We start from the raw sequence: 24,472 nt of genomic DNA on the forward strand, positions 1-24,472 counted from the left end.
ATTGACAGTCCTATCAAGGGCACAGCAAAGTGATGGCAGTGTTATTGACAGTGCTGTCAAGGGCACAGCAAAGTGATGGCAGTGTTATTGACAGTGCTATCAAGTGCAGAGCAAAGTGATGGCAGTGTTATTGACAATCCGATCAAGGGCACAGCAAAGTGATGCCGGGTGTTATTGACAGTCCTATCAAGGGCACAGCAAAGTGATGGCAGTGTTATTGACAGTGCTATCAAGTGCAGAGCAAAGTGATGGCAGTGTTATTGACAATCCGATCAAGGGCACAGCAAAGTGATGCCGGGTGTTATTGACAGTCCTATCAAGGGCACAGCAAAGTGATGGCAGTGTTATTGACAGTCCTATCAAGGGCACAGCAAAGTGATGGCAGTGTTATTGACAGTGCTATCAAAGGCACAGCAAAGTGATGGCGTGTGTTATTGACAGTCCAATCAAGGGCACAGCAAAATTATGGCAGTGTTATTGACAGTCCTATCAAGGGCACAGCAAAGTGATGGCAGTGTTATTGACAGTGCTATCAAGGGCACAGCAAAGTGATGGCGTGTGTTATTGACAGTTCAATCAAGGGCACAGCAAAATGATGCCAGTGTTATTGACAGTCCTATCAAGGGCACAGCAAAGTTATAGCAGTGTTATTGACAGTCCTATCAAGGGCACAGCAAAGTGATGGCGGGTGTTATTGACAGTCCTATCAAGGGCACAGCAAAGTGATGGCAGTGTTATTGACAGTCCAATCAAGGGCACAGCAAAGTGATGGCAGTGTTATTGACAGACCTATCAAGGGCACAGCGAAGTGATGGCGGGTGTTATTGACAGTCCTATCAAGGGCACAGCAAAGTGATGGCAGTGTTATTGACAGACCTATCAAGGGCAGAGCAAAGTGATGACAGAGTTATTGACAGTCCAATCAAGGGCACAGTAAAATGATGGCAGTGTTATTGACAGTCCTGTCAAGGGCAGAGCAAAGTGATAGCAGTGTTATTGACAGTCCAATCAAGGGCACAGCAAAATAATGGCAGTGTTATTGACAGTCCTATCAAGGCCACAGCAAAGTGATGGCAGTGTTATTGACAGTCCTGTCAAGGGCAGAGCAAAGTGATAGCAGTGTTATTGACAGTCCAATCAAGGGCACAGCAAAATAATGGCAGTGTTATTGACAGTCCTATCAAGGGCACAGCAAAGTGATGGCGAATTTATTGACAGTGCTATCAAGGGCACAGCGAAGTGATGGCAGTGTTATTGACAGTCCCATCAAGGGCAGAGCAAAGTGATGGCAGTGTTGTTGACAGTCCTATCAAAGGCACAGCAAAGTGATGCCGGGTGTTATTGACAGTGCTATCAAGGGCAGAGCAAAGTGATGGCAGTGTTATTGACAGTCCTATCAAGGGCAGAGCAAACTGATGGCAGTGTTATTGACAGTCCCATCAAGGGCAGAGCAAAGTGATGGCGGGTGTTATTGACAGTCCCATCAAGGGCACAGCAAAGTGATGGCAGTGTTATTGACAGTCCTATCAAGGGCACAGCAAGGTGATGGCAGTGTTATTGACAGTCCGATCAAGGGCACAGCAAAGTGATGGCGGGTGTTATTGACAGTCCCATCAAGGGCACAGCAAAGTGATGGCAGTGTTATTGACAGTCCAATCAAGGGCACAGCAAGGTGATGTCAGTGTTATTGACAGTCCTATCAAGGGCACAGCAAGGTGATGGCGGGTGTTATTGACAGTCCCATCAAGGGCAGAGCAAAGTGATGGCAGTGTTATTGACAGTCCTATCAAGGGCACAGCAAGGTGATGTCAGTGTTATTGACAGTCCTATCAAGGGCACAGCAAGGTGATGGCGGGTGTTATTGACAGTCCCATCAAGGGCAGAGCAAAGTGATGGCAGTGTTATTGACAGTCGTATCAAGGGCAGAGCAAAGTGATGGCGGGTGTTATTGACAGTCCTATCAAGGGCAGAGCAAAGTGATGGCAGTGTTATTGACAGTGCTATCAAGGGCACAGCAAAGTGATGGCGGGTGTTATTGACAGTCCTATCAAGGGCACAGCAAAGTGATGGCGGGTGTTATTGACAGTCCGATCAAGGGCACAGGAAAGTGATGGCAGTGTTATTGACAGTCCTATCAAGGGCAGAGCAAAGTGATGGCAGTGTTATTGACAGTCCTATCAAGGGCACAGCAAAGTGATGGCAGTGTTATTTACAGTCCTATCAAGGGCACACCAAATGATGGCAGTGTTATTGACAGTCCGATCAAGGGCACAGCAAAGTGATGGCAGTGTAATTGACAGTCCAATCAAGGGCACAGCAAAGTGACGGCAGTGTTATTGACAGTCCTATCAAGGGCACAGCAAAGTGATGGCAGTGTTACTGACAGTCCCATCAAGGACACAGCAAAGTGATGGCAGTGTTATTGACAGTCCGATCAAGGGCAGCGAAAAGTGATGGCAGTGTTGTTGACAGTCCGATCAAGGGCACAGCAAAGTGATGGCGGGTGTTATTGACAGTCCTATCAAGGGCAGAGCAAAGTGATGGCAGTGTTATTGACAGTGCTATCAAGGGCACAGCAAAGTGATGGCGGGTGTTATTGACAGTCCTATCAAGGGCACAGCAAAGTGATGGCGGGTGTGATTGACAGTCCGATCAAGGGCACAGGAAAGTGATGGCAGTGTTATTGACAGTCCTATCAAGGGCAGAGCAAAGTGATGGCAGTGTTATTGACAGTCCTATCAAGGGCACAGCAAAGTGATGGCAGTGTTATTTACAGTCCTATCAAGGGCACACCAAATGATGGCAGTGTTATTGACAGTCCGATCAAGGGCACAGCAAAGTGATGGCAGTGTAATTGACAGTCCAATCAAGGGCACAGCAAAGTGACGGCAGTGTTATTGACAGTCCTATCAAGGGCACAGCAAAGTGATGGCAGTGTTACTGACAGTCCCATCAAGGACACAGCAAAGTGATGGCAGTGTTATTGACAGTCCGATCAAGGGCAGAGCAAAGTGATGGCAGTGTTATTGACAGTGCTATCAAGGGCACAGCAAAGTGATGGCGGGTGTTATTGACAGTCCTATCAAGGGCACAGCAAAGTGATGGCGGGTGTTATTGACAGTCCGATCAAGGGCACAGGAAAGTGATGGCAGTGTTATTGACAGTCCTATCAAGGGCAGAGCAAAGTGATGGCAGTGTTATTGACAGTCCTATCAAGGGCACAGCAAAGTGATGGCAGTGTTATTTACAGTCCTATCAAGGGCACACCAAATGATGGCAGTGTTATTGACAGTCCGATCAAGGGCACAGCAAAGTGATGGCAGTGTAATTGACAGTCCAATCAAGGGCACAGCAAAGTGACGGCAGTGTTATTGACAGTCCTATCAAGGGCACAGCAAAGTGATGGCAGTGTTACTGACAGTCCCATCAAGGACACAGCAAAGTGATGGCAGTGTTATTGACAGTCCGATCAAGGGCAGCGAAAAGTGATGGCAGTGTTGTTGACAGTCCGATCAAGGGCACAGCAAAGTGATGGCAGTGTTGTTGACAGTCCTATCAAAGGCACAGCAAAGTGATGCCGGGTGTTATTGACAGTGCTATCAAGGGCAGAGCAAAGTGATGGCAGTGTTATTGACAGTCCCATCAAGGGCAGAGCAAAGTGATGGCGGGTGTTATTGACAGTCCCATCAAGGGCACAGCAAAGTGATGGCGGGTGTTATTGACAGTCCCATCAAGGGCACAGCAAAGTGATGGCAGTGTTATTGACAGTCCTATCAAGGGCAGAGCAAACTGATGGCAGTGTTATTGACAGTCCCATCAAGGGCAGAGCAAAGTGATGGCGGGTGTTATTGACAGTCCCATCAAGGGCACAGCAAAGTGATGGCAGTGTTATTGACAGTCCTATCAAGGGCACAGCAAGGTGATGGCAGTGTTATTGACAGTCCGATCAAGGGCACAGCAAAGTGATGGCGGGTGTTATTGACAGTCCCATCAAGGGCACAGCAAAGTGATGGCAGTGTTATTGACAGTCCAATCAAGGGCACAGCAAGGTGATGTCAGTGTTATTGACAGTCCTTTCAAGGGCACAGCAAGGTGATGGCGGGTGTTATTGACAGTCCCATCAAGGGCAGAGCAAAGTGATGGCAGTGTTATTGACAGTCCTATCAAGGGCACAGCAAGGTGATGTCAGTGTTATTGACAGTCCTATCAAGGGCACAGCAAGGTGATGGCGGGTGTTATTGACAGTCCCATCAAGGGCACAGCAAAGTGATGGCAGTGTTATTGACAGTCCTATCAAGGGCAGAGCAAAGTGATGGCAGTGTTGTTGACAGTCCTATCAAGGGCAGAGCAAAGTGATGGCAGTGTTATTGACAGTGCTATCAAGGGCACAGCAAAGTGATGGCGGGTGTTATTGACAGTCCTATCAAGGGCACAGCAAAGTGATGGCGGGTGTTATTGACAGTCCGATCAAGGGCACAGGAAAGTGATGGCAGTGTTATTGACAGTCCTATCAAGGGCAGAGCAAAGTGATGGCAGTGTTATTGACAGTCCTATCAAGGGCACAGCAAAGTGATGGCAGTGTTATTTACAGTCCTATCAAGGGCACACCAAATGATGGCAGTGTTATTGACAGTCCGATCAAGGGCACAGCAAAGTGATGGCAGTGTAATTGACAGTCCAATCAAGGGCACAGCAAAGTGACGGCAGTGTTATTGACAGTCCTATCAAGGGCACAGCAAAGTGATGGCAGTGTTACTGACAGTCCCATCAAGGACACAGCAAAGTGATGGCAGTGTTATTGACAGTCCGATCAAGGGCAGCGAAAAGTGATGGCAGTGTTGTTGACAGTCCGATCAAGGGCACAGCAAAGTGATGGCGGGTGTTATTGACAGTCCTATCAAGGGCAGAGCAAAGTGATGGCAGTGTTATTGACAGTGCTATCAAGGGCACAGCAAAGTGATGGCGGGTGTTATTGACAGTCCTATCAAGGGCACAGCAAAGTGATGGCGGGTGTTATTGACAGTCCGATCAAGGGCACAGGAAAGTGATGGCAGTGTTATTGACAGTCCTATCAAGGGCAGAGCAAAGTGATGGCAGTGTTATTGACAGTCCTATCAAGGGCACAGCAAAGTGATGGCAGTGTTATTTACAGTCCTATCAAGGGCACACCAAATGATGGCAGTGTTATTGACAGTCCGATCAAGGGCACAGCAAAGTGATGGCAGTGTAATTGACAGTCCAATCAAGGGCACAGCAAAGTGACGGCAGTGTTATTGACAGTCCTATCAAGGGCACAGCAAAGTGATGGCAGTGTTACTGACAGTCCCATCAAGGACACAGCAAAGTGATGGCAGTGTTATTGACAGTCCGATCAAGGGCAGCGAAAAGTGATGGCAGTGTTGTTGACAGTCCGATCAAGGGCACTGCAAAGTGATGCCGGGTGTTATTGACAGTCCGATCAAGGGCACAGCAAGGTGATGTCAGTGTTATTGACAGTCCTATCAAGGGCACAGCAAGGTGATGGCGGGTGTTATTGACAGTCCCATCAAGGGCAGAGCAAAGTGATGGCAGTGTTATTGACAGTCGTATCAAGGGCAGAGCAAAGTGATGGCGGGTGTTATTGACAGTCCTATCAAGGGCAGAGCAAAGTGATGGCAGTGTTATTGACAGTGCTATCAAGGGCACAGCAAAGTGATGGCGGGTGTTATTGACAGTCCTATCAAGGGCACAGCAAAGTGATGGCGGGTGTTATTGACAGTCCGATCAAGGGCACAGGAAAGTGATGGCAGTGTTATTGACAGTCCTATCAAGGGCAGAGCAAAGTGATGGCAGTGTTATTGACAGTCCTATCAAGGGCACAGCAAAGTGATGGCAGTGTTATTTACAGTCCTATCAAGGGCACACCAAATGATGGCAGTGTTATTGACAGTCCGATCAAGGGCACAGCAAAGTGATGGCAGTGTAATTGACAGTCCAATCAAGGGCACAGCAAAGTGACGGCAGTGTTATTGACAGTCCTATCAAGGGCACAGCAAAGTGATGGCAGTGTTACTGACAGTCCCATCAAGGACACAGCAAAGTGATGGCAGTGTTATTGACAGTCCGATCAAGGGCAGCGAAAAGTGATGGCAGTGTTGTTGACAGTCCGATCAAGGGCACAGCAAAGTGATGGCGGGTGTTATTGACAGTCCTATCAAGGGCAGAGCAAAGTGATGGCAGTGTTATTGACAGTGCTATCAAGGGCACAGCAAAGTGATGGCGGGTGTTATTGACAGTCCTATCAAGGGCACAGCAAAGTGATGGCGGGTGTTATTGACAGTCCGATCAAGGGCACAGGAAAGTGATGGCAGTGTTATTGACAGTCCTATCAAGGGCAGAGCAAAGTGATGGCAGTGTTATTGACAGTCCTATCAAGGGCACAGCAAAGTGATGGCAGTGTTATTTACAGTCCTATCAAGGGCACACCAAATGATGGCAGTGTTATTGACAGTCCGATCAAGGGCACAGCAAAGTGATGGCAGTGTAATTGACAGTCCAATCAAGGGCACAGCAAAGTGACGGCAGTGTTATTGACAGTCCTATCAAGGGCACAGCAAAGTGATGGCAGTGTTACTGACAGTCCCATCAAGGACACAGCAAAGTGATGGCAGTGTTATTGACAGTCCGATCAAGGGCAGCGAAAAGTGATGGCAGTGTTGTTGACAGTCCGATCAAGGGCACAGCAAAGTGATGGCAGTGTTGTTGACAGTCCTATCAAAGGCACAGCAAAGTGATGCCGGGTGTTATTGACAGTGCTATCAAGGGCAGAGCAAAGTGATGGCAGTGTTATTGACAGTCCTATCAAGGGCAGAGCAAACTGATGGCAGTGTTATTGACAGTCCCATCAAGGGCAGAGCAAAGTGATGGCGGGTGTTATTGACAGTCCCATCAAGGGCACAGCAAAGTGATGGCAGTGTTATTGACAGTCCTATCAAGGGCACAGCAAGGTGATGGCAGTGTTATTGACAGTCCGATCAAGGGCACAGCAAAGTGATGGCGGGTGTTATTGACAGTCCCATCAAGGGCACAGCAAAGTGATGGCAGTGTTATTGACAGTCCAATCAAGGGCACAGCAAGGTGATGTCAGTGTTATTGACAGTCCTTTCAAGGGCACAGCAAGGTGATGGCGGGTGTTATTGACAGTCCCATCAAGGGCAGAGCAAAGTGATGGCAGTGTTATTGACAGTCCTATCAAGGGCACAGCAAGGTGATGTCAGTGTTATTGACAGTCCTATCAAGGGCACAGCAAGGTGATGGCGGGTGTTATTGACAGTCCCATCAAGGGCAGAGCAAAGTGATGGCAGTGTTATTGACAGTCGTATCAAGGGCAGAGCAAAGTGATGGCGGGTGTTATTGACAGTCCTATCAAGGGCAGAGCAAAGTGATGGCAGTGTTATTGACAGTGCTATCAAGGGCACAGCAAAGTGATGGCGGGTGTTATTGACAGTCCTATCAAGGGCACAGCAAAGTGATGGCGGGTGTTATTGACAGTCCGATCAAGGGCACAGGAAAGTGATGGCAGTGTTATTGACAGTCCTATCAAGGGCAGAGCAAAGTGATGGCAGTGTTATTGACAGTCCTATCAAGGGCACAGCAAAGTGATGGCAGTGTTATTTACAGTCCTATCAAGGGCACACCAAATGATGGCAGTGTTATTGACAGTCCGATCAAGGGCACAGCAAAGTGATGGCAGTGTAATTGACAGTCCAATCAAGGGCACAGCAAAGTGACGGCAGTGTTATTGACAGTCCTATCAAGGGCACAGCAAAGTGATGGCAGTGTTACTGACAGTCCCATCAAGGACACAGCAAAGTGATGGCAGTGTTATTGACAGTCCGATCAAGGGCAGCGAAAAGTGATGGCAGTGTTGTTGACAGTCCGATCAAGGGCACAGCAAAGTGATGGCGGGTGTTATTGACAGTCCTATCAAGGGCAGAGCAAAGTGATGGCAGTGTTATTGACAGTGCTATCAAGGGCACAGCAAAGTGATGGCGGGTGTTATTGACAGTCCTATCAAGGGCACAGCAAAGTGATGGCGGGTGTTATTGACAGTCCGATCAAGGGCACAGGAAAGTGATGGCAGTGTTATTGACAGTCCTATCAAGGGCAGAGCAAAGTGATGGCAGTGTTATTGACAGTCCTATCAAGGGCACAGCAAAGTGATGGCAGTGTTATTTACAGTCCTATCAAGGGCACACCAAATGATGGCAGTGTTATTGACAGTCCGATCAAGGGCACAGCAAAGTGATGGCAGTGTAATTGACAGTCCAATCAAGGGCACAGCAAAGTGACGGCAGTGTTATTGACAGTCCTATCAAGGGCACAGCAAAGTGATGGCAGTGTTACTGACAGTCCCATCAAGGACACAGCAAAGTGATGGCAGTGTTATTGACAGTCCGATCAAGGGCAGCGAAAAGTGATGGCAGTGTTGTTGACAGTCCGATCAAGGGCACAGCAAAGTGATGGCAGTGTTGTTGACAGTCCGATCAAGGGCACTGCAAAGTGATGGCGGGTGTTATTGACAGTCCGATCAAGGGCAGAGCAAAGTGATTGCAGTGTTATTGACAGTCCGATCAAGGGCAGAGCAAAGTGATGCCGGGTGTTATTGACAGTCCGATCAAGGGCACAGCAAAGTGATGGCAGTGTTATTGACAGTCCGATCAAGGGCAGAGCAAAGTGATGGCAGTGTTATTGACAGTCCCATCAAGGGCACAGCAAAGTGATGGCAGTGTTATTGACAGTCCTATCAAGGACAGAGCAAAGTGATGGCAGTGTTATTGACAGTCCTATCAAGGGCACAGCAAGGTGATGGCGGGTGTTATTGACAGTCCCATCAAGGGCAGAGCAAAGTGATGGCAGTGTTATTGACAGTCGTATCAAGGGCAGAGCAAAGTGATGGCGGGTGTTATTGACAGTCCTATCAAGGGCACAGCAAAGTGATGGCAGTGTTATTGACAGTCCTATCAAGGGCACAGCAAGGTGATGGTGGGTGTTATTGACAGTCCCATCAAGGGCACAGCAAAGTGATGGCAGTGTTATTGACAGTCGTATCAAGGGCAGAGCAAAGTGATGGCGGGTGTTATTGACAGTCCTATCAAGGGCACAGCAAAGTGATGGCAGTGTTATTGACAGTCCCATCAAGGGCACAGCAAAGTGATGGCGGGTGTTATTGACAGTCCCATCAAGGGCAGAGCAAAGTGATGGCAGTGTTATTGACAGTCCTATCAAGGGCAGAGCAAAGTGATGGTGGGTGTTATTGACAGTCCCATCAAGGGCACAGCAAAGTGATGGCAGTGTTATTGACAGTCCTATCAAGGGCACAGCAAAGTGATGGCAGTGTTATTGACAGTCCTATCAAGGACACAGCAAAGTGATGGCAGTGTTATTGACAGTCCTATCAAGGGCACAGCAAGGTGATGGCGGGTGTTATTGACAGTCCCATCAAGGGCACAGCAAAGTGATGGCAGTGTTATTGACAGTCCCATCAAGGGCACAGCAAAGTGATGGCGGGTGTTATTGACAGTCCCATCAAGGGCAGAGCAAAGTGATGGCAGTGTTATTGACAGTCCTATCAAGGGCAGAGCAAAGTGATGGCGGGTGTTATTGACAGTCCTATCAAGGGCACAGCAAGGTGATGGCGGGTGTTATTGACAGTCCCATCAAGGGCACAGCAAAGTGATGGCAGTGTTATTGACAGTCCCATCAAGGGCACAGCAAAGTGATGGCGGGTGTTATTGACAGTCCCATCAAGGGCAGAGCAAAGTGATGGCAGTGTTATTGACAGTCCTATCAAGGGCAGAGCAAAGTGATGGCGGGTGTTATTGACAGTCCTATCAAGGGCACAGCAAGGTGATGGCGGGTGTTATTGACAGTCCCATCAAGGGCAGAGCAAAGTGATGGCAGTGTTATTGACAGTCCTATCAAGGGCAGAGCAAAGTGATGGCGGGTGTTATTGACAGTCCTATCAAGGGCACAGCAAGGTGATGGCGGGTGTTATTGACAGTCCCATCAAGGGCAGAGCAAAGTGATGGCAGTGTTATTGACAGTCCTATCAAGGGCAGAGCAAAGTGATGGCGGGTGTTATTGACAGTCCTATCAAGGGCACAGCAAGGTGATGGCGGGTGTTATTGACAGTCCGATCAAGGGCACAGCAAAGTGATGGCAGTGTTATTGACAGTCCCATCAAGGGCACAGCAAATGATGGCAGTGTTATTGACAGTCCCATCAAGGGCAGAGCAAAGTGATGGCAGTGTTATTGACAGTCCGATCAAGGGCACAGCAAAGTGATGGCAGTGTTATTGACAGTCCCATCAAGGGCACAGCAAATGATGGCAGTGTTATTGACAGTCCTATCAAGGGCAGAGCAAAGTGATGGCAGTGTTATTGACAGTTCTATCAAGGGCAGAGCAAAGTGATGTCAGTGTTATTGACAGTCCCATCAAGGGCACAGCAAATGATGGCAGTGTTATTGACAGTCCTATCAAGGGCAGAGCAAAGTGATGGCAGTGTTATTGACAGTCCCATCAAGGGCAGAGCAAAGTGATGGCAGTGTTATTGACAGTCCGATCAAGGGCACAGCAAAGTGATGGCAGTGTTATTGACAGTCCGATCAAGGGCACAGCAAAGTGATGGCAGTGTTATTGACAGTCCTATCAAGGGCACAGCAAAGTGATGGCAGTGTTATTGACAGTCCTATCAAGGGCACAGCAAAGTGACGGCGGGTGTTATTGACAGTCCTATCAAGGGCAGAGCAAAGTGATGGCGGGTGTTGTTGACAGTCCTATCAAGGGCACAGCAAAGTGATGGCAGTGTTATTGACAGTCGTATCAAGGGCAGAGCAAAGTGATGGCAGCGTTATTGACAGTGCTATCAAGGGCACAGCAAAGTGATGGCAGTGTTATTGACAGTCCTATCAAGGGCAGAGCAAAGTGATGGCAGTGTTATTGACAGTGCTGTCAAGGGCACAGCAAAGTGATGGCAGTGTTATTGACAGTCGTATCAAGGGCAGAGCAAAGTGATGGCAGTGTTGTTGACAGTCCTATCAAGGGCACAGCAAAGTGATGGCAGTGTTATTGACAGTCCTATCAAGGGCACAGCAAAGTGATGGCAGTGTTATTTACAGTCCTATCAAGGGCACACCAAATGATGGCAGTGTTATTGACAGTCCGATCAAGGGCACAGCAAAGTGATGGCAGTGTAATTGACAGTCCAATCAAGGGCACAGCAAAGTGACGGCAGTGTTATTGACAGTCCTATCAAGGGCACAGCAAAGTGATGGCAGTGTTACTGACAGTCCCATCAAGGACACAGCAAAGTGATGGCAGTGTTATTGACAGTCCGATCAAGGGCAGCGAAAAGTGATGGCAGTGTTGTTGACAGTCCGATCAAGGGCACAGCAAAGTGATGGCAGTGTTGTTGACAGTCCTATCAAAGGCACAGCAAAGTGATGCCGGGTGTTATTGACAGTGCTATCAAGGGCAGAGCAAAGTGATGGCAGTGTTATTGACAGTCCTATCAAGGGCAGAGCAAACTGATGGCAGTGTTATTGACAGTCCCATCAAGGGCAGAGCAAAGTGATGGCGGGTGTTATTGACAGTCCCATCAAGGGCACAGCAAAGTGATGGCAGTGTTATTGACAGTCCTATCAAGGGCACAGCAAGGTGATGGCAGTGTTATTGACAGTCCGATCAAGGGCACAGCAAAGTGATGGCGGGTGTTATTGACAGTCCCATCAAGGGCACAGCAAAGTGATGGCAGTGTTATTGACAGTCCAATCAAGGGCACAGCAAGGTGATGTCAGTGTTATTGACAGTCCTTTCAAGGGCACAGCAAGGTGATGGCGGGTGTTATTGACAGTCCCATCAAGGGCAGAGCAAAGTGATGGCAGTGTTATTGACAGTCCTATCAAGGGCACAGCAAGGTGATGTCAGTGTTATTGACAGTCCTATCAAGGGCACAGCAAGGTGATGGCGGGTGTTATTGACAGTCCCATCAAGGGCAGAGCAAAGTGATGGCAGTGTTATTGACAGTCGTATCAAGGGCAGAGCAAAGTGATGGCGGGTGTTATTGACAGTCCTATCAAGGGCAGAGCAAAGTGATGGCAGTGTTATTGACAGTGCTATCAAGGGCACAGCAAAGTGATGGCGGGTGTTATTGACAGTCCTATCAAGGGCACAGCAAAGTGATGGCGGGTGTTATTGACAGTCCGATCAAGGGCACAGGAAAGTGATGGCAGTGTTATTGACAGTCCTATCAAGGGCAGAGCAAAGTGATGGCAGTGTTATTGACAGTCCTATCAAGGGCACAGCAAAGTGATGGCAGTGTTATTTACAGTCCTATCAAGGGCACACCAAATGATGGCAGTGTTATTGACAGTCCGATCAAGGGCACAGCAAAGTGATGGCAGTGTAATTGACAGTCCAATCAAGGGCACAGCAAAGTGACGGCAGTGTTATTGACAGTCCTATCAAGGGCACAGCAAAGTGATGGCAGTGTTACTGACAGTCCCATCAAGGACACAGCAAAGTGATGGCAGTGTTATTGACAGTCCGATCAAGGGCAGCGAAAAGTGATGGCAGTGTTGTTGACAGTCCGATCAAGGGCACAGCAAAGTGATGGCGGGTGTTATTGACAGTCCTATCAAGGGCAGAGCAAAGTGATGGCAGTGTTATTGACAGTGCTATCAAGGGCACAGCAAAGTGATGGCGGGTGTTATTGACAGTCCTATCAAGGGCACAGCAAAGTGATGGCGGGTGTTATTGACAGTCCGATCAAGGGCACAGGAAAGTGATGGCAGTGTTATTGACAGTCCTATCAAGGGCAGAGCAAAGTGATGGCAGTGTTATTGACAGTCCTATCAAGGGCACAGCAAAGTGATGGCAGTGTTATTTACAGTCCTATCAAGGGCACACCAAATGATGGCAGTGTTATTGACAGTCCGATCAAGGGCACAGCAAAGTGATGGCAGTGTAATTGACAGTCCAATCAAGGGCACAGCAAAGTGACGGCAGTGTTATTGACAGTCCTATCAAGGGCACAGCAAAGTGATGGCAGTGTTACTGACAGTCCCATCAAGGACACAGCAAAGTGATGGCAGTGTTATTGACAGTCCGATCAAGGGCAGCGAAAAGTGATGGCAGTGTTGTTGACAGTCCGATCAAGGGCACAGCAAAGTGATGGCAGTGTTGTTGACAGTCCGATCAAGGGCACTGCAAAGTGATGGCGGGTGTTATTGACAGTCCGATCAAGGGCAGAGCAAAGTGATTGCAGTGTTATTGACAGTCCGATCAAGGGCAGAGCAAAGTGATGCCGGGTGTTATTGACAGTCCGATCAAGGGCACAGCAAAGTGATGGCAGTGTTATTGACAGTCCGATCAAGGGCAGAGCAAAGTGATGGCAGTGTTATTGACAGTCCCATCAAGGGCACAGCAAAGTGATGGCAGTGTTATTGACAGTCCTATCAAGGACAGAGCAAAGTGATGGAAGTGTTATTGACAGTCCTATCAAGGGCACAGCAAGGTGATGGCGGGTGTTATTGACAGTCCCATCAAGGGCAGAGCAAAGTGATGGCAGTGTTATTGACAGTCGTATCAAGGGCAGAGCAAAGTGATGGCGGGTGTTATTGACAGTCCTATCAAGGGCACAGCAAGGTGATGGCGGGTGTTATTGACAGTCCCATCAAGGGCAGAGCAAAGTGATGGCAGTGTTATTGACAGTCGTATCAAGGGCAGAGCAAAGTGATGGCGGGTGTTATTGACAGTCCTATCAATGGCACAGCAAAGTGATGGCAGTGTTATTGACAGTCGTATCAAGGGCAGAGCAAAGTGATGGCAGTGTTATTGACAGTCCCATCAAGGGCACAGCAAAGTGATGGCAGTGTTATTGACAGTCGTATCAAGGACACAGCAAAGTGATGGCAGTGTTATTGACAGTCCTATCAAGGGCACAGCAAGGTGATGGCGGGTGTTATTGACAGTCCCATCAAGGGCACAGCAAAGTGATGGCAGTGTTATTGACAGTCCCATCAAGGGCACAGCAAAGTGATGGCGGGTGTTATTGACAGTCCCATCAAGGGCAGAGCAAAGTGATGGCAGTGTTATTGACAGTCCTATCAAGGGCAGAGCAAAGTGATGGCGGGTGTTATTGACAGTCCTATCAAGGGCACAGCAAGGTGATGGCGGGTGTTATTGACAGTCCCATCAAGGGCACAGCAAAGTGATGGCAGTGTTATTGACAGTCCCATCAAGGGCACAGCAAAGTGATGGCGGGTGTTATTGACAGTCCCATCAAGGGCAGAGCAAAGTGATGGCAGTGTTATTGACAGTCCTATCAAGGGCAGAGCAAAGTGATGGCGGGTGTTATTGACAGTCCTATCAAGGGCACAGCAAGGTGATGGCGGGTGTTATTGACAGTCCCATCAAGGGCAGAGCAAAGTGATGGCAGTGTTATTGACAGTCCTATCAAGGGCAGAGCAAAGTGATGGCGGGTGTTATTGACAGTCCTATCAAGGGCACAGCAAGGTGATGGCGGGTGTTATTGACAGTCCCATCAAGGGCAGAGCAAAGTGATGGCAGTGTTATTGACAGTCCTATCAAGGGCAGAGCAAAGTGATGGCGGGTGTTATTGACAGTCCTATCAAGGGCACAGCAAGGTGATGGCGGGTGTTATTGACAGTCCGATCAAGGGCACAGCAAAGTGATGGCAGTGTTATTGACAGTCCCATCAAGGGCACAGCAAATGATGGCAGTGTTATTGACAGTCCCATCAAGGGCAGAGCAAAGTGATGGCAGTGTTATTGACAGTCCGATCAAGGGCACAGCAAAGTGATGGCAGTGTTATTGACAGTCCCATCAAGGGCACAGCAAATGATGGCAGTGTTATTGACAGTCCTATCAAGGGCAGAGCAAAGTGATGGCAGTGTTATTGACAGTTCTATCAAGGGCAGAGCAAAGTGATGGCAGTGTTATTGACAGTCCCATCAAGGGCACAGCAAATGATGGCAGTTTTATTGACAGTCCTATCAAGGGCAGAGCAAAGTGATGGCAGTGTTATTGACAGTCCCATCAAGGGCAGAGCAAAGTGATGGCAGTGTTATTGACAGTCCGATCAAGGGCACAGCAAAGTGATGGCAGTGTTATTGACAGTCCGATCAAGGGCACAGCAAAGTGATGGCAGTGTTATTGACAGTCCTATCAAGGGCACAGCAAAGTGACGGCGGGTGTTATTGACAGTCCTATCAAGGGCAGAGCAAAGTGATGGCGGGTGTTGTTGACAGTCCTATCAAGGGCACAGCAAAGTGATGGCAGTGTTATTGACAGTCGTATCAAGGGCAGAGCAAAGTGATGGCAGTGTTATTGACAGTCCTATCAAGGGCACAGCAAAGTGATGGCAGTGTTATTGACAGTCCTATCAAGGGCAGAGCAAAGTGATGGCAGTGTTATTGACAGTCCCATCGAGGGCAGAGCAAAGTGATGGCGGGTGTTATTGACAGTCCCATCAAGGGCAGAGCAAAGTGATGGCAGTGTTATTGACAGTCCGATCAAGGGCAGAGCAAAGTGATGGCAGTGTTATTGACAGTCCTATCAAGGGCACAGCAAAGTGATGGCAGTGTTATTGACAGTCCCATCGAGGGCAGAGCAAAGTGATGGCGGGTGTTATTGACAGTCCCATCAAGGGCAGAGCAAAGTGATGGCAGTGTTATTGACAGTCCCATCGAGGGCAGAGCAAAGTGATGGCAGTGTTATTGACAGTCCCATCGAGGGCAGAGCAAAGTGATGGCGGGTGTTATTGACAGTCGTATCAAGGGCAGAGCAAAGTGATGGCAGTGTTCTTGACAGTCCCATCAAGGGCAGAGCAAAGTGATGGCAGTGTTATTGACAGTCCCATCAAGGGCAGAGCAAAGTGATGGCAGTGTTATTGACAGTCGTATCAAGGGCAGAGCAAAGTGATGGCAGTGTTCTTGACAGTCCTATCAAGGGCACAGCAAAGTGATGGCAGTGTTCTTGACAGTCCTATCAAGGGCAGAGCAAAGTGATGGCAGTGTTATTGACAGTCCCATCAAGGGCACAGCAAAGTGATGGCAGTGTTATTGACAGTCCCATCAAGGGCAGAGCAAAGTGATGGCAGTGTTCTTGACAGTCCTATCAAGGGCACAGCAAAGTGATGGCAGTGTTATTGACAGTCCCATCAAGGGCAGAGCAAAGTGATGGCAGTGTTCTTGACAGTCCTATCAAGGGCACAGCAAAGTGATGGCGGGTGTTATTGACAGTCCTATCAAGGGCAGAGCAAAGTGATGGCAGTGTTATTGACAGTCCCATCAAGGGCAGAGCAAAGTGATGGCAGTGTTATTGACAGTCCTATCAAGGGCAGAGCAAAGTGATGGCGGGTGTTATTGACAGTCCCATCAAGGGCACAGCAAAATGATGGCAGTGTTATTGACAGTCCTATCAAGGGCAGAGCAAAGTGATGGCGGGTGTTATTGACAGTCCCATCAAGGGCACAGCAAAATGATGGCAGTGTTATTGACCGTCCTATCAAGGGCACAGCAAGGTGATGGCAGTGTTATTGACAGTCCTATCAAGGGCAGAGCAAAGTGATGGCAGTGTTATTGACAGTCCTATCAAGGGCAGAGCAAAGTGATGGCGGGTGTTATTGACAGTCCTATCAAGGGCAGAGCAAAGTGATGGCAGTGTTATTGACAGTCCTATCAAGGGCAGAGTAATCAACCTGCTCACCAAAATTTGGATTTGGTTCGACAGGAAAACTAAGCCCCTGATTTCATCATGGCATTGGTTCAAGCATGGCCAAATAGGCTGTGGAATGTACACTGAGGGTCAGTGAGGTTTCGGGATGTGAACTGAGGGTCAGAGAGGGATCGGGATGTGAACTGAGGGTCAGTGAGGGTTCGAAATGTGTACTGAGGGTCAGTGAGGGATCGGGATCAGGGATAGTAAGGGATTGGGATGTGAACTGAGGGTCAGTGAGGGATCGGAATGTGGACTGAGGGTCAGTCAGGGATCGGGATCAGGACTGAGGGATAGTAAGGGATCGGGATCTGGACTGAGGGATAGTAAGGGATCGGGATCAGGATTGAGGGTCAGTCAGTGAGGGATCAGGATGTGATCTGAGGGTCAGTGAGGGATCGAAATGTGGACTGAGGGATCGGGATTCTGGGGGGTAGTGAGGAATTGGGATGTGGACTGAGGGATAGTGAGGGATCGGGATGTGGACTGAGGGTCAGTGAGGGATCAGGATGTGATCTGAGGGTCAGTGAGGGATCGAAATGTGGACTGAGGGTCAGTGAGGGATCGGGATCAGGGATAGTAAGGGATCGGGATCAGGGATAGTAAGGGATCGGGATGTGAACTGAGGGTCAGTGAGAGTTCGGAATGTGGACTGAGGGTCAGTGAGGGATCGTGATCAGGACTGAGGGATTGGGATGTGAACTGAGGGTCAGTGAGGGATCGGGCTGTGGACTGGGGGATAGTGAGGGATCGGGATGTGGACTGAGAGTCAGTGAGGGATCGGGATGTGGACTGGGGGATAGTGAGGGATCGGGATGTGGACTGAGAGTCAGTGAGGGATCGGGATGTGAACTGAGGGTTAGTGAGGGATCGGGATGTGAACTGAGGGTCAGTGAGAGTTCGGAATGTGGACTGAGGGTCAGTGAGGGATCGTGATCAGGACTGAGGGATTGGGATGTGAACTGAGGGTCAGTGAGGGATCGGGCTGTGGACTGGGGGATAGTGAGGGATCGGGATGTGGACTGAGAGTCAGTGAGGGATCGGGATGTGAACTGAGGGTCAGTGAGGGATCGGAATGTGGACTGAGGGTCAGTGAGGGATCGTGATCAGGACTGAGGGATTGGGATATGAACTGAGGGTCAGTGAGGGATCGGGCTGTGGACTGAGGGATAGTGAGGGATTTGGATGTGGACTGAGGGTCAGTGAGGGATCGGGATGTGGACTGGGGGATAGTGAGGGATCGGGATGTGGACTGAGAGTCAGTGAGGGATCGGGATGTGAACTGAGGGTTAGTGAGGGATCGGGATGTGGACTGAGGGTTAGTGAGGGATCGGGCTGTGGACTGAGGGATAGTGAGGGATCGGGATGTGGACTGAGGGATAGTGAGGGATCGGGATGTGGACTGAGAGTCAGTGAGGGATCGGGATGTGGACTGAGAGTCAATGAGGGATCGGGATGTGAACTGAGGGTCAGTGAGGGATCGGGATGTGGACTGAGGGTCAGTGAGGGATCGGGATGTGGACGGAGGGTCAGTGAGGGATCGGGATGTGGACTGAGGGTCAGTCATTGAGAGATCAGGATGTGGACTGAGGGTCAGTGAGGGATCGGGATGTGAACTGAGGGTCACTGAGGGATCGGGATGTGGACTGAGGGTCAGTGAGGGATCGGGATCAGGGATAGTAAGGGATCGGGATGTGGACTGAGGGATCAGGATTCTGGGGGGTAGTGAGGAATTGGGATGTGGACTGAGGGATAGTGATGGATCGGGATGTGGACTGAGAGTCAGTGAGGGATCGGGATGTGAATTGAGGGTCAGTGAGGGATCGGGAAGTGGACTGAGGGTCAGTGAGGGATCAGGATGTGGACTGAAGGTCAGTGAGGGATCGGGATGTGGACTGAGGGTCACTGAGGGATCGGGATGTGGACCGAGGGTCAGTGAGGGATCGGGATGTGGACGGAGGGTCAGTGAGGGATCAGGATGTGGACTGAGGGTCAGTGAGGGATTGGGATCAGGGATAGTAAGGCATCGGGATGTGGACTGAGGGATCGGGATGTGGACCGAGGGTCAGTGAGGGATCGGGATGTGGACGGAGGGTCAGTGAGGGATCGGGATGTGAACTGAGGGTTAGTGAGGGATCGGGATGTGGACTGAGGGTCACTGAGGGATCGGGATGTGGACCGAGGGTCAGTGAGGGATCGGGATGTGGACGGAGGGTCAGTGAGGGATCAGGATGTGGACTGAGGGTCAGTGAGGGATTGGGATCAGGGATAGTAAGGCATCAGGATGTGGACTGAGGGATCGGGATTCTGGGGGGTCGTGAGGAATTGGGATGTGGACTGAGGGATAGTGAGGGATCGGGATGTGGACTGTGGGATAGTGAGGGATCGGGTGTGGACTGAGGGATAGTGAGGGATCGGGATGTGGACTGAGGGATAGTGAGGGATCGGGATGTGGACTGAGGGTTAGTGAAGAATTGGAATTTGGACCGAGGTACAGTTGATCATTTTGGTGCTGAATCTTTAAATTCTCTCATTCTGGCAGTGGTGCTGAGGATCGACATGGCTACATCTGGGACAGACACTACAACATCTGTCTGGCAAAGCTGCAGCACGCGGATGTGGTTAATTCAGTGGCCTTTAACCCTCTGGACCAGGAGATGTTGATCACAGCCAGTGACGACTGTACCTTGAAGGTCTGGCGCTCTCCTCGAATCTTGCGTATCATCAGTGCCAAACCCAATCGCAAGAAATTCTCATTCTTCTGGTTGAACAATAAGTGACTTTGACAGACAGTGAGTGAGTGTGAGAGCTCAGAATTTGTTAACAATTGCAATGTGTATCCTAACTGGATTTTACAGCATTTGGGGAAATGTAAATGAACAAAGAACAAAGAAATGTACAGCACAGGAACAGGCCCTTCGGCCCTCCAAGCCCGTGCCGACCACGCTGTCCGTCTAAACTAAAATCTTCTACACTTCCTGGGTCCGTATCCCTCTATTCCCATCCTATTCATGTATTTGTCAAGATGCCCCTTAAATGTCACTATCGTCACCTGCTTCCACCACCTCCTCCGATAGCGAGTTCCAGGCACCCACTACCCTCTGTGTAAAAAACTTGCCTCGTACATCTACTCTAAACCTTGCCCCTCTCACCTTAAACCTATGCCCCCTAGTAATTGACCCCTCTACCCCGGGGATAAGCCTCTATCCAAAATGGAGGGGAGTGTGTCCAAATATTCTCAGCCGTGACAACTCCCATGTCCCTCTCAGCTTGTCCGCTGCGTTATTTGTGGATGAAATGTTGAATGTGTGATTTAGACCCAGCTTGTCTGGACATGGATATTTTGCACATCCAAACATTTTCGATAGGATTCGCCGTTTAAGATGCCAACGCCGAATCTGTGGACTTTCAGGGCAGCAAATCTGGCACCACACCTTGACTGATTTCACTACTGTTAAGGGTCTCACACCGGTGCCACGTGGAACACAATCGATTCCGATGAGAAATGATACCGGATTCGCCAATTGACACTCGGGAGGCTGACAAGCTGCAGCCGCATATACGCATTACAGTCCCCACACACTCATCCCAGCCAACAAGGTAGCGCTGGGGGGGGTGGACACCTATCCGACTCGTGGCACGTCCACAGTGGGTTTACAGCCGGCGTGCACAGCTGCCTTGCCAGCTACGGCAATGGTGCCCCACAGCCCACCCACCAGAAGCCCCCCCGGCCAGCGGCACAACTTTCAGCAAACTATGGCGATGTTGGACACTTTCCATACCCCCTCTCTCCCCCTCAGCAGTCACTACGCGTTTCACGATTTTTAAAAGCACAAGTGAACCCCACCGTTGGCAACTCGGGCCATCGGAGGCAGAGCGTCACGGAGGCCCCGGAGAATACCAGGTCTGGCCCGCTAATCATAGAATCATAGAAGTTTACAGCATGGAAACAGGCCCTTCGGCCCAACCAGTCCATGCCTCCCAGTTTTTACCATTAAGCTAGTCCCAGTTGCCCGCACTTGGCCCATAACCCTCTATACCCATCTTACCCATGTAACTATCTAAATGTTTTTTAAAAGACACAATTGTACCCGCCTCTACTACTACCTCTGGCAGCCCATTCCAGACATTCACTACCCTCTGAGTGAATTAATGATATGCAACCGGTGTCCACTGTATGTGCTTTCCGGCGCTGTCGAGGTGACAGCGGGTCACGATTTTGCTGTCAGCAGATGGAGAACCCCGCCCATTATTTCTCAATTAAGAGTCTGTGCAAGCTGTGAGTACCCACCTTCTGCCCATTCGCCCACAGCTGACTGAACCCTGTTAGCTGTGCCAACTGGGTAATTTAACAGAAGCAATGAGAACTAACTCGACTGCTTGGGAAGAGGCTGCAACTTGGTTCTGTCATGTTATAAAAGCTTAATTTTAATATCTTTACCTTCTCTATCCAATGAACAGATTCTGGAAGAGACACAGTTGTCTGGACTGGATGCTTGAATGATACCTGTTGGACCCACACAGTGTGTTGCATGTTTTGAAGCTGCGATATTGCAATGTGCTGGTCTCGGTGAATCTGGGCAGGTTTATGTGGCCGTGTGGGGACCCACCCACCACAGTTGCCCTGTTTCCTACCTGCAGGATTTGAAGTAATATGTGTGGTAACAGCTCACTGCAGTGGAGTTCGACAATGTCCTCCTGTCATAAGCACCTTTGCACAGCACCTTACATCCTAATTTTGATTTGATCTTTAAGTTGCTAAGTCGGTACCATATCAGGGTGCTGGAACCATTCGAGTCCAAGACATCAGAGATCGTGAGTTTAAATCCCACCATGAAAGTTTAAATTGTGTACAAGCCTGGAAATATAAACCCTCTTCTCGAGGGTTGTATGTTCAAGGCCGAGATTGGACTTTGACCTGCTCTGTATGCATTTCCCTTGATTCTCTCTTAGATCAGCCTTCATGGTATTGAATGGAGCAGCAGCTTGATGGTCTACTCCTGCTTCTTATGATCAAAGAAGTAAGATGTCAGATTATTAAAAACCCAACTGGGAAGTAAATCTCTGTCCTCACTCAGTCTGGCTTGTTATGTGATTCCAGTGCCATAATATCATGTTCATCTTTACCGGCCCTGACAAACCACTCCGATGTGTTAGATCAACAGTTCAAGGCTGGCCCCACCATAACTTTCCCAGGCAGCCGGAGATGACCAATGCCAGACACCCGGATTCTGAAAGCTGCTGTCAGGGCAGAAAGGGGTGAGCGATAATGCCAGCAATTCCCACACCCCAACGGCAGTGTCCTAGATAACCTTCAGTAACTCTACACACTGTTAGCTAGAATTCAGATTCAACCTCATTCACTGGTTTATGTTAAAAAAGGCAAGAGCCAGCTTATCATGGAGTACAACAGGCTCCAAGGGCCTCCTCCTGAGTCCCGTGTTCAAGTGAAACAGTGCAAAGGAATGTAGAAATATACAAGCAGAAGTCAACTTTCCTGCTGTAGTTTGATTTAAATCTGCCATTTCAGCTAAAACCACACTTTCTGGGGCTGATTATGCACAGAAGCCGTCAGCAACTTTCTGCTTTTACTACCCGTGATGTTACACAAAGTAGGGGATTCTCGTTTGGCTTCCTGTAAGCTCATCTATGCAAGGAACACCTTGAAATTCTCAGTAACTGTTCAACTCTCGTCCACATTTAAAACTCTGTCAGCAAATAAATCATTGACTGAGGCTCTTGGTCCCAGATCCAGCTCTGGATTGCATGTAGCAGTGTTCTGTATTCAAAGAAAAATAAATCTTAGCATTATAAAAAAAATGCTGTGTCTGCGTCTTATAGCTCCTGCTATTTTTTAATTCTGCCAATTATATCCTTGGTGCCACTAGCATCGTACACCAGGGCTCAGCTCAGGAAGAAGCTCCATTATAAAAAGGAGAGGGAAGAACCAGGAAGGTTGAACAGGAACCTCAGAGGTGTTTACATTTGTGATGGGATTTGATAGGGCAAACAGAAAACTAGGGCCCGAAGGTGTAGAGAATTCCTACGGTACCCGGTGAGGGGGGCGGGGAAGGCGAAGGACCTCCGTGTGAACCTGCTCCTGGCGAAGCGCACCATTTATAGGTCCAGGCAGCGGGCGACTGAGAGGGTCGACCGGCCAGACTGTCTGCCCCTCTTCCGTGGCTACATTCGCAGCCGGATGTCCCTGGAAAGGGAGCATGCGGTGTCCACAGGCACCACCGAGGCCTTTCGTGCCCAGTGGGCACCGCAGGGGTTGGGGTGCTTTATTGACCCCTTTAATTGCACTCTTCTTTGATGTTTTTAAGTTTCCATTGATCTTTGTTGTGTTCGGGCAGTGCCCCCAACAGGAGCGGCCCTTTTTTCGTTTTGTTCCTCAGTTTGTTTCCTTTCTTCTATTTTCTTGGTGGACCTCAAGAGTGGTTAATTCAACTAACCTGCACATCGTTGGACGCAGACGCAGGGAAAAAGTGCAAACTCCACAGTCACACAAAGCCAGAATCAAATCCAGGTCCCTGGCACTGTGAGGCAGCAATGCTAACCCTGGCACTGCAAGGCAGTAGTGCTAACCTGCGTCCCTGGCGCTGTGAGGCAGGGTGCTGACCACATACCCTACGATTAATGATTTATCTCCCGAATTTTTTAATAGGATTTATGTCCTTTCCCAGAGTGGTGAGAATGTGGTACTCACAGGGAGTGGTTGGGGTGAATAGCTGAGCTTTCTATTGTTTTCTCTTAAAGCTGTGCTCATTGGCTGCACAAGGTGGGAGGAAACTTGTGTGGCATCGAAACACTGGCATTGGCCACTTGGCTGAAAGGTCGGCTTGTTATTAAATTGTGATGGAGCCTGCCCCCACACTCCCGCATGATTGCAGATACACCTGTCGATGCCACGGCGACATATCTTCATACACCCAAGGCACTGCAGGCATTCACAGTTATTCCTCGATGAAGTCGACAGCATCTAATTCTGAAAACACTCTGCTGATGTCCATTTGGTTGCTGCTGCCAGGGCAGAATAAGATCCTGGGGAGGTTCTCACGGCGTGCTTCAGTTTGCTCATAACTTTGACTGGGACCTGGAATGTATCCAGGAAATTAGTGACATAGTAATGGTTAAATTAAATGAAAAGTACAAAGATTTGTACCAGTTACTGCTGTACTAGGAGCACAGTGGTTAGCACTGTTGCTTCACAGCATCAGGGACCCGGGTAAGATTCCCGGCTTGGGTCACTGTCTGTGCGGTGTCTGCACGTTCTCCCAGTCTGCGTGGGTTTCCTTCCGGGTGCTCTGGTTCCCTGCCACAAGTCCCAAAAGATGTGCTTGTTAGGAGAATTGGACATTCTGAATTTGCACTCAGTGTACTCGAACAGGTGCCGGAGTGTGGAGACTAGGGGGATTTTCACCGTAACTTCATTGCAGTGTTAATGTAAGCCTACTTTGTGACATTGATAAAGATGAAAGATTATTATATACCTGCTGCACCCGAATGCACACTGCCCATAATGGACCCTGCCCACAATCATTGCACTAATACCAGCCAGAGATGTATTAGACTGAATCAGTCCTGTACATTTTCTAACTGCAAGATATAGTACCTGATAAAGTAACAGGAATTTCCTTAAAAGTATTAATTGTGACACTGAAGTTTATGAGGGCAAGTATTATGTGCAA

At 49.1% G+C, this 24,472-nt stretch overlaps 1 protein-coding gene across 4 annotated transcripts in view; it reads left to right on the forward strand.

Annotated features, from left to right (window-relative positions):
• The window catches only part of fbxw5 (F-box and WD repeat domain containing 5), a 273,144-nt gene extending 250,543 nt beyond the window's left edge, over positions 1-22,601 (forward strand). For 2 of the 4 annotated variants that reach the window (XM_072488064.1, XM_072488068.1), the window contains exons 9-10: positions 19,324-19,577; positions 21,243-22,601. In XM_072488064.1, coding sequence (XP_072344165.1) covers positions 19,324-19,561 — 238 coding nt within the window. In that variant the 3' untranslated portion in view covers positions 19,562-19,577; positions 21,243-22,601. The remainder of the gene's footprint in view (positions 1-19,323; positions 19,578-21,242) is intronic. The other 2 variants (XM_072488065.1, XM_072488066.1) reach the window with 2 other exon arrangements.
• Positions 22,602-24,472: the final 1,871 nt, after the last annotated feature.

This window comes from Scyliorhinus torazame, chromosome 22 (assembly GCF_047496885.1).
Source record: "Scyliorhinus torazame isolate Kashiwa2021f chromosome 22, sScyTor2.1, whole genome shotgun sequence".
Lineage (NCBI taxonomy): Eukaryota > Metazoa > Chordata > Chondrichthyes > Carcharhiniformes > Scyliorhinidae > Scyliorhinus > Scyliorhinus torazame.